Genomic DNA, 19,394 nt, shown 5'->3' on the forward strand with positions numbered 1-19,394 from the left:
GTCTTCTTTTCAGGCCACGGTGGCTGTCACGCTGCTGAGTATTTAAAGCAACATCTTTTTGAGAATTTGACTAGCCATCCCAAATTTTTTACGGATACCAAACAGGCCATAAGTGCGTGCAGGTTTCTGAAAATCTCACTTATTGTTCTTTAAGTTTTATATACTCAGAGATGGGAAAATCTACCTTCTATTTTGTAGTACTAATTGTTTTCAATCTAAAATTTCAGCTGAATCCTATCAGCAAACAGATGCTGAATTTTTGAAGGCTGAAAGTAGTATTCACCGAGATGGTGGTTCAACTGCTTCAACCGCAGTATTAGTTGGTGATCAGCTGTATGTTGCCAACGTTGGAGATTCTAGAGCAGTTATATCGAAGGCAGGGGAAGGTGAATTAACTATGGATGCTTTTTATCATGTGCAGATCTGTTGGACATATATTTTATTTGTTTTTATAATAGAAAAATGTCAGCTTCTTGTTCATGTTTACAGCCTATAAATGTTATGCCTCCATTGCATAGGGAGGGAATATAGCAGGAATGACTAAATGTACTGTCTCTTGATATTCACTTCCCAATGACAATGGGAAACACTAGAGGTTAATATCATGCATATGCTATCGTTATTATCTATAAAGATTCACCTGTTAAAAGAATTAGACTATTATTGTTCAATGATCCAACAAAAGCCTCTATTTGGAGCTGTTTTCTTTTAGACATCCTCTAGTATTGTATGTTTTATAATTAATGATCTGTTGCAGACTTGGGAGACAATCTGTCAGCTATGCCAAAATTATGTCCAATCACATCAGAAACTGCATCTGTGCAAAGTATTATCATGTACAGCCTGCATGTTAGTTCCCCTCACACAGCAATACACCACCCTCAAACACCAATGTATCCAATGGATTGAGTTATGCAGCTGCATATAAGTTTTTGTGCTGTTGTAGCCATAGCAGCAAAATTGTTAGGGGAAAAAATGAGTAAAATCATGAAAAATCAGGTTCAACAAAAAAAAATGTAAAGATTTTTTAGGAAAAGAGACTACTTTTTCTGAAATTAAAAGGCATTTCCATAGCGTAGAGATATAGAGATCACATAAAAATAGAGTTTAACCCATGAATTATGGAAAATAGTTTTTTTGTTGTTTATATTCATATCATTGATGACATTACATTGCACAAAGCATAATGATCTGTTGCAGACTTGGAAGACAATCTGTCAGCTGTGCTAGAATTATGTCCAACCACATCAGATACTGCATCTGTGCAAAGTTATCATGCACAGCCTGCATGTTAGTTCCCCTCACAGCAGCAAGACACCGCCCTAAACACCAATGTATCCAATGGACCGAGTTATGCAGCTGCATATAATTTTTAGACACTGTTAGAGCCATAGAAGCAAAAATTGTTAGGGAAAAAAATCAGGTAAATTCATGAAAAATCAGAATTAACAAAAACAAATGTAAAGAATTTCTAAGAAAAGAGACTGCTTTTTCTGAAATAAAAGGGCATTTCTGTAGCATAGTGATATAGAGAACACGTAAAATAGAGTTTAACCCATGAACTGGGGAAAATAGTTTTTTGTTTATATTCATATCATTGATAACATTGCATTGCACAAAGCATAATGATCTGTTGCAGACTTGGAAGACAATCTGTCAGCTGGTCCAAAATTATGTCTAACCAGATCAGACACTGCATCTGTGCAAAGTATTTTCATGAACAGCCTGCGTGTTAGTTCCTCTCACACCAGCAAGATGCCACCCTCAAACACCAATTTATTCAATGGATCAATTAATGTGGGCATAATTTTTAGATGTTGGTGGTGTTTTGTAGCTTTGATCAGATGATTCAAGTCAATGAAATAAAATGTTTGAATGGTCTATTGGCCTTAAAACATTTGACATCTATCTTTTTTATCTATTATTAATAATTATGGAGCATTATTGCTATTGATAATAATTTTATTAAGTGTATATATATATGTATGTATGAATGTATGTATGTATGTATGTATGAGATGTTATTATACATGTGTGTGTGTATATATATTGTATATATTATCTATATAATATACATATGTATATTATGAAATATATTATACATATATGTGTTCCATATATAAATTATTATCATTATAATATTACATTGAGCAAATATTATTGGTAATAATTAATACGAGTTAAGAAGAGACTTGTCTCTAGAGTAGACATGCCTCTTCATATATATATATATATATATATCATTGTAAGAGTAACTTGAAGCACACAGAAATCAAACAAGTACTGTTACAAGTTACAACAATAAATTAATTCATACATACAATGAGACCCTTAAAAGAGGCTCTTGAGATCTTTAACATGGTATTAGAGCCAGGTTGGGAAATTCAACGAATTTTAGGCTTTTCAAGAGTTTGACAAAGAATCCCTTTTTGAAGCACATGAGGAAACTTACAATCTCCCACTTATTATTGAGTCGTCGCTTTTGAAACAATTTGATTAGGGAGGCTAGAAGAAGTTTATAGGATGACAACAATTTGGTCTACTGTTTGTAATCCAGCCATTTAAGATTTTTAGAAACATGTGAACAATCATATCATTAATCAAAGTCACCAAAGATGCGAAACATAAATCTACATAAGCATGGGATAGGTTTAGAAGGAGAGTATAAATAAAGAAGAATTTACCTCTCAACATCCTGGAACCTATCTTATTTGGAGATAATTCATTAGTAGGGCGATGATTGCAAATGATATTGAAGATCCTATTGTGAAGTATGCTTCTATGGTAGTTGGATATAAGGTCTATTATTCAAGCAAGATCAACAACATTTTGGCAACAACAATTCTCACTACTTGCCGGATTGTGAAAGAAATATGATCTTTGCAAGATTATCCGAGAACAATTCAATCAGATCATGGAGAAGATAAAAAATGTTAAGAGACAACCCTTTAAATATAATTAGGTGCTCATGGGCTTGTTCTTTTATTTCTAGAATTTCTTTCTCGGTATAGGTAGTATGACATGGTCAAAGGACATATCGGTAATGGTTGAGATAAAGAACTGCATTAGAATTCTTGTTAATAGAATCACTAGTGATCTTTGGGCTATTTCAAGAGCTTCTAGAAAGAGATGCACCAAAGAGAGAGAATTCCATCTATTGTTGTTGAGAAATATATGGACAAAATTTGTTTCATGGTAGATACAAATACTTTTTAATGGAAGTAGTTGAACCTATAACTTCATGGGTGATGCCAATGGGCTATTGAAGACAATTTGCTGATAGCCTATGTGGAAGATCTATTGTCAAAACCAAGGGACCAAAGCGTTCCAAGGTTTAGAACCTTTGATGAGAAGGATAGAGAGGTGTTTAATCAATTACATGAACCAGTTGAATAGAAAATTAGGCAATGGAGCAGTTTGCCTTGAAGAAAGGTTTTACAAAAGAAAATATTGAAAAAACTAGAGCAAAATATGAAGCTAAGTAAGCTGACACATGTTGTTGTCGCTACAGGAGATGAAGAAGTTGAAGTCTTATCTTCAACAATCGTTAAGGCCCTTACTGACAAAAAAGCTAGAAGTACAACAGTGTAGAAAGAGAAGATCACTCCACTAGAGAAATTGCTAGTAAGAAGAAAGGAGAAAGTTGCTAAAGCTGATTAAACTACAAGGTGACACCTACATCATTATACAACAAGCTTGAAGGAAGGTGGAAGAATGCACTGAAGCAAGACAAGGAATTAATTGAATATGTCTTAGTGCAACTTCAACCGGAGTTGTCACAAAAGAAATCAAAGAGATTCTTGGCAAGACCAGATTGACCTTCAAGACCGAGAAAGGGTTAAGATTGTTAAATGAGGGGTCCTAATCAATTTAAGATGAGACTGAGGTCATATTGAAGTTCTTAGGACTGGTGGAACCAGAGAAGGAACAAGCCCAAGTGGTTGATGAATCAGAAGCAGAGGAACAAGAGGAACCAAAGGTAACTCATATTGATGTCGGTTGGGATATTAGCGATGTACAAGTCACATTTGATGACATTGACATCTCTAATGCTGAAATCATTGGTTGAGATAATTCAAAGAATGTACCTACGTGTGAGGTACAATAGGTACCGGTAGAAGTTGTCACTGGAGGTGATGAGCAAAAAGATGAGCAAACACATATTGATGATGTGCAAATTGAAGAAGAACAAGAGAAGCAAGTGCAAGTAGAAATAAGTGTTGGAGAGAAGGAATAGGATTAGGAAATTGCAGTGCAAACCTTATCGGCATTGAAACCAAAAGTTGAAGAAGATGATGACATACCAACCATTAAAGGACATATTGATGTAAATATTTTGAGCTCAAATTAGTTAATGGGATTGCCACAACTATGCAATCTAAGGCCAAGAAGCCGATGATGAAGAATCATATCAAAGAAGCTAAAGTTATCCAATTAGCTAGGGATGTACTTTTAGATTTGATGCCGAATGGGGATCATGATACATGTGCAACACCCATTGTACAATTGGATAAATTGGTCACATCAGCTAGCAAACAAGTCCAAAGCCTAGGGGATGTTTCAATGTACATAGTTCAAAAGGAGTGAGTAGAAAAGATTTGAGAAATTGGCCGAGTCAGTTGCCATATATCGAGTCACATTGACATTGAAGGTGAACCAAGTGAAGATGGCATTACAAGATGGTGGTAAGCTACTCACCACTATATTTGACTTTTCAAAGTTCATGCAAGATCTTGAGAAGAAGGTAGAGACAACACAAGAACTTAAGAAGTTAGTAGCAAGTTTTGATCTAGTAGCTCATTTGGCTAGAAATTTTAGTGTTTCAGTAGGCATAGTTAATCTTAAGTTGACTGACAATAATGAGTAAGAGAAGGATAGCAACGTTGTTGGAGTTGAATTGCATGTTAAGTCGATTAATGACGAAGTGTTTTAAATCCACTAATGATAAAGTGTTTTAGGTTTTTTCTGCTGCCTTAAAACAAGTATAAAAAGAGGTGAAAATTTGAGTTGCGGTAATTGTTGGTGCAATTATTGATGTTGTGGTGATAGTTCAGAGGTGCAAAAATATGTTAGAAGCAATTCATAATAGATCATTGATGAAAGATACATCGGATCTATCATGCATTAAGTGCAAATATCAAACCGCTCTTCACTTGTTGATTCTAACAGATTGACAAGAAAAATCCCTTAATTGGGTCATTCCCAACAAGGTGAGCAAGATCGTAACAGGTCGGGAGCACAAATCCTCTAACATTGTGACTCTTAGGAGCTTGAAATTATTACGAAGTAATTAGTAAATGCTTGCTTGCCATTAATAGAGACCGAAAGGTTAATATATACAAAAGAATAAAACGATCGTAAAAAATAGAAACATTCTATTCTAACTGAGAAAGCTAAAAAAGCTAAAGCTAGCTAAAGCTAGCTAGATATTTACAATAGATTACCATTAACTAATAATAAACGATTATCTATTATCGTAATACCCTCCCTTAATGGTTAATCTATCTAGAATGCCAAGCTGTCCTCTAAATTTGACAAACTTATCAGGACCATGAGGCTTGGTGAGAATGTTGGCCGTCTGATCTGTGGTAGGAACATACTACAAATCTATAGTCTTGTCTTCAACCAGCTGTTGTATGTAATGACAGTGAACATCCACATGCTTGGTTCGTTCATGGAAGATTGGATTTCATGCTAACTTGATAATGCCTTCGTTATCAACAAACAAAGTAGTTGGTCTTGCTGGTGACATCTGCATATCCCCAGGCATCCAAGGAAGCCAAACTTCACATCTTGCCTTAACAGTCCCTCTGTATTTGGCCTCTGTAGAGGAGAGAGAAATTGCTTGCTGCTTCTTACTGGTCCATGTGATTGCACCAGATCCCGAACTGAGCACATATCCAAAAGTTGACTTTTTATCATCAATAGAGCCTGCCTAATCTGAATCTGTGAACCCACAAAGTTTAGGATTGGAACTTCGAGAGTATAGAAGTCCATAATTTGAAGTGCCCTTCACGTAACGAAGCACATGCTTTGTTGCCATCCAATGATCAACCTTAGGAGTTGTCATAAAGCGTGAAATATAGTTGACTGTGAAGTTGATATTAGGCCTAGTAGTAGAGAGGTAGATGAGGCTGCCTACTAGTAGCTTGTATGTAGTATCATCAACGAAAGGAGAATCAGACTTTGCAGATAACTTGAGACCTTTCTCCATAGGTGTAGATGTAGGCTTGCAATCTTGCATACGAAATTTCTCTAACAGGGCCCTGACATATTTGGACTGAGAGATGAATATACCAGAAGACTGTTGCCAAACCTGAACACCTAGGCAATAATGCATGAGCCCAAGGTCAGTGATATCAAAAGACTGACATAAATTTTGATTGATTCCCTAATTCAAAGATGTTGAACTGCTAGTGATGATCAATCATCCACATAAATAACCAGAAGGATGATGTCATTGTCAGTAGTCTTGATGTACAGATTTGAGTTTGAAGAACTCCTCTTGAAGCCTTGATCGGTACTTATCAATTTTAATGTACCATGCCCGAGGGGCCTGCTTCAAGCCATAAAGAGCTTTTGCCAATCTAAGAACCTGATGGTCTTTACCAGCAACCTTCAAACCAGGAGGCTGTGTCATGTAGACCTCTTCATGGAGATCACCATTCAAGAAAGCACTCTTGACGTCCATCTGATGGGCCTTCTAGCCAAATTGTGCTGCCATGGCTAGGACTATAATCTGATGGCGCTCATCTTTGCAGCCTTGACATTGAGAGAAGCCCTTTGCAACTAAACGAGCTTTGTACTTGTCCAAAGTACCATTCGATTTGTATTTGATTTTGTAAACCTATTTGCAGCCAATGGGTTTCTTCCCTGGTGGAAGATCAGAAAGGACCCAGGTGTTGTTCTTTAGCAGGCTTTGGTGTTCAAATGTCATGGCTTGTTCCTACTTTGGAATTCCATTAGCCTCAGAATATGTTTGAGGTTCAAACACATTGTGAATGTTAGCCATAGGAGCAAATTTGACAGACTCTATAGGTTTAATCTTTTTTCAAGCAGTTCTCCCATCAATGAGCTCATCATCCCAAAGATCAGCATCTTAGCCCACCACTTAGGCCAGATAGGAGAATGACCAACACTAGTTTCAGGAGACGTGTGATGATCAGGTTCCTCATCAGAAGAATCTGGATCAAACACAGGTGAAGCATCTACAAAGCGAGGTGACCCTGCAGGAGAAGTTGGAGGTGTCTTTACAGGTGTCGCTGGTATATCTGGAGCTTCAGGAGCTACTGGAGCCCTCCCATCAGGTGGACCTAATGGAAGCCTAACTCCCAAATCATGAGCCTTCATAGGCTAGTCCACTGGAACGGGAACAAGAGAAACATGCATGAATGGTCCTTGCTGCTCATCAAAGATTACATCACGACTGTAGATGAGACGGGATGTCTCAACATCGATCAGGCGATAGGCTTTGTGAAGACTACTGTATTCAGCACGCATGAGTTTTTGACTCCTGGCATCCAACTTGGTGCGTGATGCATCAAGGATCCAAACAAAAGCAAGGGAGCTAGAAACCTTTAGGTAACTGATTTTGTGCTTACGACCTGACCAAGCCTCTTCTGGAGTTTTACCTTTGACTGCCACTGTAGGCGACCGGTTCAACAGATAAACTGTAGTGTTAACTGCTTCTACCCAAAACTTCTTCAGAACATGTTCGTATTCAAGCATGGATCGAGCCATCTCTGTGATTGACCGGTTTCGACGTTCAACTACACTGTTTTGTTGTGGTGTGTGGGGTGCGGTTAATTGGCGTTTGATGCCATGTGTATCCAAGAAGCTAGAGAAAACATTAGAACAAAATTCCTCCCCCATTGTCTGATCTAAGAGTAATAATAGATTTCCTGGGCTCTTTTTCAACTAAATGTTAAAACTTTTGAAATACATGAAATGCATTTGATTTCTTTTTAAGGAAATACACCCACAATTTTCTACTGAAATCATCAACAAACAATAGAAAATACTTGGACCCAAGAACAGGAGTGGCCATAGGGCCGCAAATATCGGCATGAACAAGCTGAAGTACTTGAGAAGCTTGCCATGAATCGCTACTGGTAAAAGGTTTGCGATGTTGCTTCCCAGCTTGGCGTGCATCACAAACTCCAAGTTGTTGAGTTTGATCTTTGGCAATCCAAGAACAAGCTCATCCTGAGCAAGGTGTGAGAGATAATGCACATTTAACTGCCCATATCGTTGATGCCAAAGTATGCTAATAGAAGGCCACCGAGCAACCATAGCTAAGTCTTGAGAATCACTAGAATTAGTAAGTCTAAAAAGACCACGATCCTCAAGACCCACTGCAACAATAGACTAAGTCGCCCGATCAGTGATGGTGCATTGATGTGAACTGAAGGTGACATCCAATTGTGGAGAATGTTGCAGCAGCTGATTGACTGAGAGTAGATTTAGTTCAATCCCTGGAACGTAGTACACATTGAGGAATATGAGATTCTTCCCAGCAGATTGAATCTGAATGTTGCCTTTGTCGACAATCGTGTACCCTTCTCCGCCATCAACAATAACATAATCAGAATAAGGTTGGTAGTCAGTAAACCAGTCTCTACGGCGAGTGAAATGACGAGAGGCACCTGAATCAATGTACTAGGTAGACAACTTCACATGCTTTGCACTGTTCACTTTGGGCTGCGAACCTAATTGCTTAGATTATGCAACTAAGCGTTTTTGACATTCAACCTTCATGTGTCCAAACTTGTGGTAGTAGTTGCATTGAATATTCTTTCGGGGACCATTTGATGTTGGAGCAAAAGACTTTTGCTGAGATGGCTGCTGAAACTTGCCTTTGTCCTTTTGAAAGGATTTCATAGCAAAGGCTTGCTTTGTCGAGTTGGAGCTAGAGCTGCTACCAAACTGTTGTTTCTATCGATCTTCCTGAAGCATAAGTGTGCAGAGATTAGTGAACTTCAAATCAACACTAGAAGACGTGATGTTGAGTGTCTCGATAAAATGCTCAGAGGACTTTGGTAAACTCCGAAGAGTAATAACTGCAATATCCTCGTCCTCCATCTTGCGACTAATGGCAAGTAACTTATCACGGATTTCTTGAATCCGATTCAGGTGTGCCTGGAGCAAGGTGCGCTCATCCATGACAATAGAAAACAGAGTGTTCTTCAGAAAGAAAGCTCTGCTTTTGTCAGAAGTCTCATGAAGACCTTTGAGATTTGTCCAAATCTGGACAGTTTTCTTGCCGGATGGAATCTGAGAAAGCTGATCACCAACCATAGATAACAGATAATTTCAGAAGCATCACTGCCTCTCGATTATTTAGATCCCATGTATCTTGATTAGGACTAGGAGAAGTTAGACGCTTTGTAACACCCAAAACAAGTTAAAAATTTCGGTGATCCACTGCTTCCAAGTGCCATAATATCGACCATTGAATTTGGAGTTGTGCTTGAGTAGAATGTTTGTCAGAGATGCCATGGTATGTTTTTCAATGAAAAAATGTGAAAATTTGTGAAGGCACTTTCTTTGAGGCAAAAAATGGAATACCCAAAAAATTCGGAGAGTGACCCAAAAGATAGCTCGAAAAACTCAAAAGGAATATGTTGTTTTTTGGATCCACTAGCTCGAAAATCGAGACATGAAAAATGAGGCACCTAGGAAAAACAAACGACAACCTAGTTGAGCTCTTGAAAAACCCACCAAGAATCTGTGATCAATTTATTTTTCAAGGTAAAAAATTAGGGTTTAAAAAAAATAGTCAGCAGCCATGAAAGCTTGGATTTGCTGAAAGAAATGGAGTTTGGAAGCAAAAAAATGTCAATTTTTGGTAGCAAGCAGTAGATCTCTGGTCGTTCTTGGCTTTGGAGAGCAGAAATGACACCAAAGATGGTGTCTGAGGTGTGCTAAAAGAAGAAAACGATGGCCAAAAAATGGGACAGAGAACTCTTCAGTTCACCATGCACTTGATCAGATGTGATTTGAAACAAAATCGCACGGGATGCATGCAATTTGATCAAGAAATCGCACGAGATGCACAAATGATCAAATCTTTGCATTCACAAACCACGAACTAGAGATTAGACGATTTGTAGACAAATCAAGTGATTTGTTTCGCTCAAAAACCCTAGCTAAGTATATTACTGGTGTGATTTTTGTTGGTTGTAATTCTTCAAGATTCAAACAGAAGAAAGTCTACCAAAAAATAGAAACCCTAGCTTGGTTTATGTGAAAAAATCTTTGAAATAATTTCAATTTTTTTTTAACAACTAATTTCACAAGAAATTATAAATTTTTTGAAAAAATTTGAAGCATTGTCTCTAATACCATATTACGAAGTAATTGGTAAATTTTTGCTTCTCATTAATAGAGACCAAAAGGTCAATATATACAAAAGAATAAAACGATGTTTCCTTAGTAAACAATCGTAAAGAATAGAAACATTCTATTCTAACTGAGAAAGCTAAAAAAGCTAAAGCTAACTAGATATTACAATAGATTACCATTAACTAACTATAGATGATTATCTATTATCGTAATAGAAATCCCTTATCCGAGTACATCCTAATAGGTCTTTGGAATAACTCTTAATTAGGCTAAGATACTCTTAACTAGGTATGCTTTTAACTGGATGGATGTAATTGTGCACCTTATAGGGCAAACTTATTACTGCAATAGTGAGATTTGTGTGTACTTATTCCCACCGTGGTTTTTCTTTCTAAGGGTTCCATGTGAAAAATATTGGTGTTATTTTTTGATTTACTTCACTTCTATGCATTACTCTTCATTACATGTTTAGTATTGTGGAAGATAATAGTTAAAGGATTTGAAACATTACAAAAAGAGTGACATTTAGAAAAAGACAGAAGAGAGAGTAAATAGAAACTATCTAATATTGTAATACCCTCCCTTAATGGTCAATCTAGCTTCAAAATACAAAAATTTGTAGAGGAATCCACTCTATATGTTCTACAATATTGGTTTGTGGTAGCATAGACTGTTGTAGGACGAGTGTTAGTACCAGGAACAAGCACCTCAAGGCGACGGTACTCGAAGATCGTCATCATTCTCTACTTCTAGGTGTAGTAGTTCTTTCTGTTGATTTGTTGACTACCTTCTAAGAGAAGATTGGTGAGAGATGCCATGGCACATTTTTAATGCAAAAATAGTCAATATCTGAAAAGGCACGAACTTCAAGGCAAATTGATGGAAGACCTAGAAAAAAGTGAAAGGACACCCAAAAGAGAGCTAAAAAGCCAGAGAGAATTTTGAAATCAGATTTTGAAACTGCTGGCTCAAAACTCAACGCACAGAAAAAGGTGCACCTAGAAAAAACAGAGTTCGACCCAGTTGACATCTGCAAAAACCCAACAAGAATTTGTAAAAAGTTTTTCAAAATGACCAATAATCTGAGAGTTTTGCAAGAAACCCTATCCATTTAAACCGCAAAAATGGCAGATTTGACTGTAAAAATGTGGTTGAAAATGAAACTGCTAGGCAAAAATCAGAGACGGAGGGTTTAAAACACTCTAGATGCTGTCCTTTGCAGACGATTTGTAGGAAAAAAAGGTTGAAAATGCCCGAAAAGAAGGCCATGAAATTGCAGAAAAATTGGCTGACCAATAAAAAGAATTCCTGCAAAAACAAAAAAAAAATGAACACACCGAGGCAAGGATTTTGAAAATTTAGAGTCCAAAAATTTCATGAAAAAATTATAGATATTGAAAACCTATTTCGAAAAATAAGTTGTAAAATTTCAATAATGAAATTATTTTTCAAATAAATAGCTCTGATACCATATTATGGTAAAATAATGAGTGTGTTATTGATCAAAGATAATGAATGATCTATATATACATAATACTAGAGAATGTTTATATAACAAATAGGGGAAAGGAAATAGAAACATTCTCGTAGAGTGAAAAAGAAAGTTTCCATAATGAACATATGAAGTTTATGGAATTACAAAAGGAGTGACTATTAGAAAATGACAGAAAAGAGTAAATAGAAACTATCTAATATTGTAATAGTCTTTAAATTCATTTTGTTTTGGATACAACTTTAGGTCCAAATACAGTGGGACCTTACAAAAAAAGCACAATTTTTCAAAATTAATTGACTGCCCATTTCAGCACATTTTTCAGTTGTAAACATGTTTACATTGGCAAAATTCATGTAGAAAATGTTAGAATAAATCTGCAGGTCCACTCGCATGATTTACCTGCACAGTTTTCATGATAATTGGCCCATGAATTCTGAAATTTGATGTCTCCAAACTTGTGCATCTTGGTTGAAAGTTGTTGCAGGTAGGGCCAGATCATTCAATTACATGAGGTAATTGAGATAGGGTGGGGGAGTGGCGTAACTGCCCTACTTTAGGGTTTATCCTTCTAGATTTTTCCATTAATTTTTTTTCCTTTATTTATCTTTTATAAATCTCTATTTCAACTGGAAGCATTCTTTTATTGTGGTTGAGAAGCAGTCTGTATGATAGAGAAGTTGAGTGACCTTTGGATACTAAATGCTCACACATAGAACATATAGATTGGTGACGCATTGGTCTTTCTTGCGGCCTACTTCTATTGAGGTTCCTTGACACATGAAATCTCATTGTAATGATTGTGGTTCTATCTACTCAATGTTTGGGACCTTCAAGCACTTCTATTTTACAGCATAGATCTCAGTTTCAAGTTGAGGTTATTAGTTTCTCTTCCACTACTAGCAGTTGTTCAGCCTTACTGTTAAGATACAATCTGATTTTGCAATGGTACTTAAACAATGGTTAATATTAATATTTGCTGGCTCATTCAAAACAGTTGAGATTTGTTATGTTCCCTTCCCGAGATAGGGTTTAATTGTAAGAAAATAATAATAATAGAACATAAAACTAAATAAATAAATAATATAACTTTAGTACTTTATTGTTTAAATAGTTTAACTTAAACTAATAAATACTTTATCAACACACTACCTGTTGGAAACAATTCTTCAATTGTATGTTGTCATTGACGCTACACTAATGCTAGTATTAACCGAGCAATGAAGAGTTTGCAGTATTAACCTTGCATATTTCAGTATTGACGGAGCAGTTAGGCAATGAAGACATTTCAGTGTTAACCAAGCAGTTGGTTAATAAAGGATATCTTGCTTACTATATTAACCGAGTGGTCGGGCATCGAAGGACTCGCAATATTAACCGAGTGTTCAATCTCAGTATTGACCAAGTGACAACAAAATGCAATTGTCTAATAATTAATTGATTGAGGCCGACTATTTTGATGTTTATTGATTATTTGAAAGGGTATTCAAGCGGACTTTTCCAATCTCATGATATATAAGAAAGGTCAAGTTGTGAGGATAGAATGTACAAGTGGAATATGAAAAATATGGATATGTGAGCGAAGAAAAAAGCAGAGTAGGAAAGTGTGGAAGATAAGCTGCAAAAAACATTTGATCAGTAAGGATCCAAAGATAAAGCTAGAACAAAGATCTGAATCTGCAAAGATAGTTGCTTCATAAATCAGGTCAAATTGCTGTTACCTTCTAACCATTGTAGCAGTGAAGAAATCTTCTAACAGAGTTGACTTAACAGCCATATTGTAAATCCTCTAACAAGGTGACATTTCAGATTGTAGTGTTTGAAGACCTCTAACTAGGCCACTTCTAATAGGGTCATCTAAATTCTCTAACAAGGTCATACTTAATAGTATGTTTTGTAACCTTTAACAGGGTTGGCTCCTAACAGGGCTCACTTCAGAAGAGTGAAAAATATTGTAACTAGTTGCATGGTGGTTTTTCCAAATTGGGTTTCCACATTAAATCTTGATGTCATCTATGTACATGTTATTTGCTTTAGGCTTTATGTTACTGCAACTAAGTTACTAAGGCTAAAACAGATCAATAATCATAAGATTGCTTTGTCAACCGAGTGACAGTAATATTCTAGTATTAGCTGAGTTGGACAGTATTGCATGATCAGCGAAAAGTTTGTTTTGACATCTAGGGACAGGGAATTGTTTTTGGTGCAACTGATTCACCCCTCCTTTCTTAGTTACACTCTTCATTTCCAACACTACCTAATATATATTAATTAAGAAGAATTACCACTAACGTGCTATTCTAATTATTGATATACTATTTAAATGGTTGACCCTTAGAAAATTATAAATTAATAGCTGGTCTCTCATTAAAAAAAATTATAAATTAGTTAATGGAGGGGCACATGGATGGACACAACTCCTCACGGTAAGATTCTTGGGTGATATTTATAAGTGGGATTCTACTCCATGGAAGACAGCAGAAAATCATATCAGATCACACACAGCCAGTGATAACCAGAAACCAGAAAGAAAGAACACTGCACAGGAAGGGTATCCTGTAGCACGATAGTAAGCTGAGTATATAAGCACAGGACATAGTATAAGGATTGAACTAGACAAAGAAAAGAAAGCAGTGAACAGAGAGGTATGCCACTTGGTAATATATTCATATATATATTTCTGGCTATATTATCTGTTTCACAAACACACACACACACACAACTTGAAATATATAAGTATTTCCAAAAATACCATTTTATTGATAACATGTCATTATGCATTACATTGATTACAATCTATTTCTGCTGTTTAATACACACAATAACCTTAACTATTCTCTGTATATTCAATAACAATATTTATTTGTATGATATAAAGCATAGTTCAAAATATCGCAAAAAAAATGTAGATATCGCGATATCTCGCGAGACCCTCCTGCAGCTGAATAAAATGCAGTAAAATTCAGTGCCTAAATAATGCAAAAAACCGTGACGATAAAAATGGAAAAAAAATGCATTGAAGTGAAAATGTCGCCCAAAAAATTGTTGAAAAGTCGTCCATCATTTAGGGTTTTTTAAAAACTTTATTTAAACCGCCTTCTTTCTACCTGCCACCGACGACTTCCTTATTACGAGTCAGATTCCGCCATTTCAACGCGTTGAAACAACACTCTTCCATTCCGCAATCTTCAGATTCACAAATCAAATTATTTGTGATTTCAGTCGGGGGTCAAATTATAAAATTATTTGTGATTCACAAAGGATTCTTCCATTCGGAGGCCAGAAAATATATTAGTAGATTTATAATAGATTTAAAAATATTTTAAGAAATTTTATATTTTCAAATGTTCGATAAAAGTGCCGATTTATTGCCGATATTTTCGCTGAGTTTTTGCCGATTCCAAATTTTTCAAAATTTTTGGACTGGCCGAGATATTGCCGATACCGAGTTTCTAACTATTATATAAAGCATATTTATTGGTTTGCAATAATTATAAGAATGTTAATTTAGGTCAAATACTATGTGCATATATACTTTAAATTGAGATAGGTAAGTCCTGTGGTAGAATGGACCATGCACTATTGCAGTGGAATGGGCATAGGTTACATCATACAAAGGCACTAGATAAGGTTTGCAGTGGAATGGGCATGGGTTACATCACACAAAGGCACTATTTGTGAGGGGTACTCCATTTAGATGGAAAGCAATTTCAATAAGGGGGAACGGTGAGGCCTCACTAGGCATGCTAATCCCATGAAGCATGGGGCCAATGGGGACAAAGTTTCTGCCCTTGGGCCTAGGGTTGAGTTAAGGGCTCCCTATTGTAATCTTTTTGCCAATTCATCTAGAAGTTAAATGCATGAGTTTCTTTCATATGCATTATGTATTGTTACCTAATTCTCTAGGCTTGGGTTGTATCTCTTTTTTATCAATTGATATCTCCTTGTATTATCAAATTATAATGTGTAAGACAGTTTATATTACACCAACAATATAGTCGGTTTATATATATGCACTTGTTCCCCGATTGATGATTATAGGAGCTGAAGTAAGATTTACCTTGTTAAAAGGCATTTTAACTGGCAAAGCTATATTTATAATTGTCTTATGATTCTTATTTTTATGGAATTTGTGATTCTGGGGCAAAAATTAGGGCACTCCCAAAAGGGGGACGTTACAAGGTTACAAACACCTGTAAATTTTGCTTGCTGTTGTCAATTTTGGTCATCTTCTGCTCTCCCAATCTCGTGGGGCCCTCCAATTGCACATCTATTTATGCTTATGCTGGTTTTGGGTTATCATTAGGTTTACCCTTGCTTGTGTGCTTCCTTTTTTTGCAGCATTTTAAATACTTTCTTGCACCTCCCAAGGGTTACACAGACAATTTGGTGTATGACATACACGTAAAACGTTGTGTAAATCATACATGATAAATTCATCGATTTTTAAAAACTTGCCGCCAAAAACTTTTAACATCTGGATACTCTACAACTACGATTAGCTGAATTTAATATTCTAATTATTAGATGAGATAAAAATCTAATCGAAAATTCTGAATCTATTTTGATTACTCAATATCAAATTTTTTCTAATAGTTGAGAATACTGAATTTTAACTCTAGTCTAAATTACTGCAAGAAAACCTCAGCTAATATACTTAAAAGAATCATTTTATGTTACTTCTAATTTAGAAGAAAGTATCTTTCAGATTATATAAAGAAACTTAAATAAACAAAGATACGTACTGATTTTCTTGAGAGACTCTTCCATTTAATTGACCAAGCTCTGACTTTGGTGAGGGGAGAAGCATTAACATGAGCTTAACCTCCCAACCACGGACCTTTTTACTTATCCCCACAAGTTCTAATTTAATAGAACGACCCTCCCTACCCTGAGGTTAGGCTTGGGATGTTCATCGATCCAGTCGTCGGAGTACTCAGGTGGGTTGAGGTCCCAACAGCTATTCGATTGAATAGCTGAAGTATTAGGACAACAACGCGATCATTTTGTTGTGGCATGAATGCCCTTCTATCGCCTTGGCCAGGGATTTCAGAGGTGGGTTTTTGTAACCCAATCTCCACCGCTCAGCTTGACAATCAAAGTGGATTTACATGAGCTAATCAGATTATTTTGAATTAAATAATTATTGATATCCTTCTTGTTTTTCTTGTGTCAGGTTCATCTACACATCTCACCATTAACAGATCTACAGATCGGTGATTAATCAGTGCCTGAACCTTTTATATCTTATTCATAAGATTATGGTTCTGCTTTCTCAGATTTTCCTTGGTTTTTTTTTCAGAGTTGATCTTCATTAATGATTTTGGTTAGATGAAACAGAGCAGTTTATGACACCATTCTACGGATTTGTGACACAAGTTGATAATGATGCAATTCTATATTCAAGTATTGTGGATTGGAATGGTGTATAACAAAAGAATGAGATCAGAAATCTTAACATATCAGAAGCATCATATACTACATTGCGAGACAATGTTTGCAACTCTATTGTTTCTTACAGTTATGATGAGCTTCAAGATTAATATTATGACTGAATCTTTTCACTTAACTCTTCCTCACTGTTACAACCCGACTCAAAAAGAAAGAAGTCATAGAAGATGAAGAAACAAAATGTGAGTAAGGGAATGAAGTACGTTTTAACACACTCTTACTTGTCCACAGTCTGCTGAACGATTTGCTTGTGAGTCTTGAACGCAACTGACTCCCGGCTCTCAGAATGTGCAAGATCGTCTTCACGTATGGTGTGATGAAAGGTTTCTTGGTTAGACAAATCGAGATTGTAGGCATGAATGCTTGGCAAGAAATTCGGGTATCAAAAGAACAGTCTAAAATGGATAACCCACGACAGAGAAAGAAGGAGGCTTTTCCTCATCACCAATATCAGATCATTGATAGACAATTTCTCAGACCATGGCGAGAGTATCAGCAGGCGGAAGACATTGGTTACTGTCATTTGAAAACGACAAAGGCAGGATTTAAAAGATATGAATCGACTTTTCATCTCCTGCCATTACAAGATTGAAATACGATTGGAATTCCCATCGATTGGAAATATAAACGTTGGGACAATGGGTGAAAAGTTTTATTAATATAATTTAATGTTATATTATTATTTTGGTTAGATTATAGTTAAGTATATTCAAAGTGACATTATTGTATTATAGATCCTTTTATAATAGTGCCACTTTGCAAATATTTAATTGTGATTCTAATCAAAATAATGATATAATATTAAATGATATTACTTATTTTTTAAAAGGTAAGAATTTTATTATTTAATTTAATAATCTTGTATTATTATTTTTTTAGCTCATGTAACTTTCCACTTTGAACTTTTATTGTCAAGCTTTAACAACCTTGCCATGGCGTCTTTTTGATCAAAGCTGATATTCCTGATAACTAGGTCACATGATCGTCCCATTTCCGGATGACCTCATTTCGTAATGCTTCCCCTCCTTCTCGAGTCTTTATCTTGCAACCTTCAAAACAATCATTCTCGCCAAAAACATCAATTTCATAATTCATAATTTGCTTAAATAATATCGTTAGGAATTTCATCATACATAATAACTGATTGAACAATGGTTAAAGAAAAATTATATTCGTTTCATATGAACACAATGGCTATAAACTATATTCATTTCATATGAACACAACGGCTATAAACTATATTCATTTCACATGAACACAACGGCTATAAACTATATTCATTTCACATGAACACAACGGCTATAAACTATATTCATTTCACATGAACACAATGGCTATCTTTTAACTAAAGAGAAATTAGGGCAAAAATTGGGATGTAACAAAACTCCTTGACAAATCAAAGAGTTTTTAGTAAAAACTCCCATTGGCATTTCTTTCAGCATCAAAAAGTAATAAAAACGTCATTTTTGAAGCTCATTTCTTATTTGCAAGAGGATTTAGTCATTGTTTCAGTTTAGGGGAAGGAGGATTTATTCAAATATAACATTCAAGTGTAAGATTTCTTATACTTTAAGTTATATTGTATAAATACTGTTATGATGTTTGCGACAGGTTTCAGCTTCATAGGAGTTAAAATGCAGATTCTAGAATTTGGTGGTTTTCAAAAACTCCAGGCTTAGCCAAATTTTAGGCTAGCATGCCTTCAGCAGTGTTATCTCCCACAACTTGTCCTGACTATTTCAGGTCAACTTGAAGGTGGAACAAGGATTTTCTAATGATTCTAACTCATTTTCTAAGAAATCACTTTGTTCAAATTCTCTATTCCTAAGTCCAGGTAGACTTAGCTCAACCACTTACCCAAGGCAAGCATTACTTTCCAGAAGGCCAAAATTTCTCAAACTCACTTAGACTATTTTGCTATGATATATTTAATTCTAGTTTTATGAAAACTAATTACAATGATGTATTCACTAATAGTTTTATAGTTTTATAGAAACTAATTGCAATGATGTATCTACTTCTAGTTTTATAGAATGATGTCTTACTTCTTGTTTTATAGAAACTATTTACTATTTTTCTTACCGCCATAAAGATTCCACATGAGATG

General features: G+C 35.7%; 1 protein-coding gene across 2 annotated transcripts in view; it reads left to right on the plus strand.

The window, feature by feature from the left end:
* Positions 1-19,394, plus strand: part of LOC149548286 (putative protein phosphatase 2C 52) — a 57,145-nt gene that overhangs the window by 27,115 nt on the left and 10,636 nt on the right. For both annotated transcript variants that reach the window (XM_089792346.1, XM_089792347.1), the window contains exons 4-5: positions 14-112; positions 228-386. In XM_089792346.1, coding sequence (XP_089648472.1) covers positions 14-112; positions 228-386 — 258 coding nt within the window. The remainder of the gene's footprint in view (positions 1-13; positions 113-227; positions 387-19,394) is intronic.

This window comes from Cupressus sempervirens, chromosome 7, assembly GCF_028749045.1.
Source record: "Cupressus sempervirens isolate cs-2001-9-10 chromosome 7, ASM2874904v1, whole genome shotgun sequence".
Lineage (NCBI taxonomy): Eukaryota > Viridiplantae > Streptophyta > Pinopsida > Cupressales > Cupressaceae > Cupressus > Cupressus sempervirens.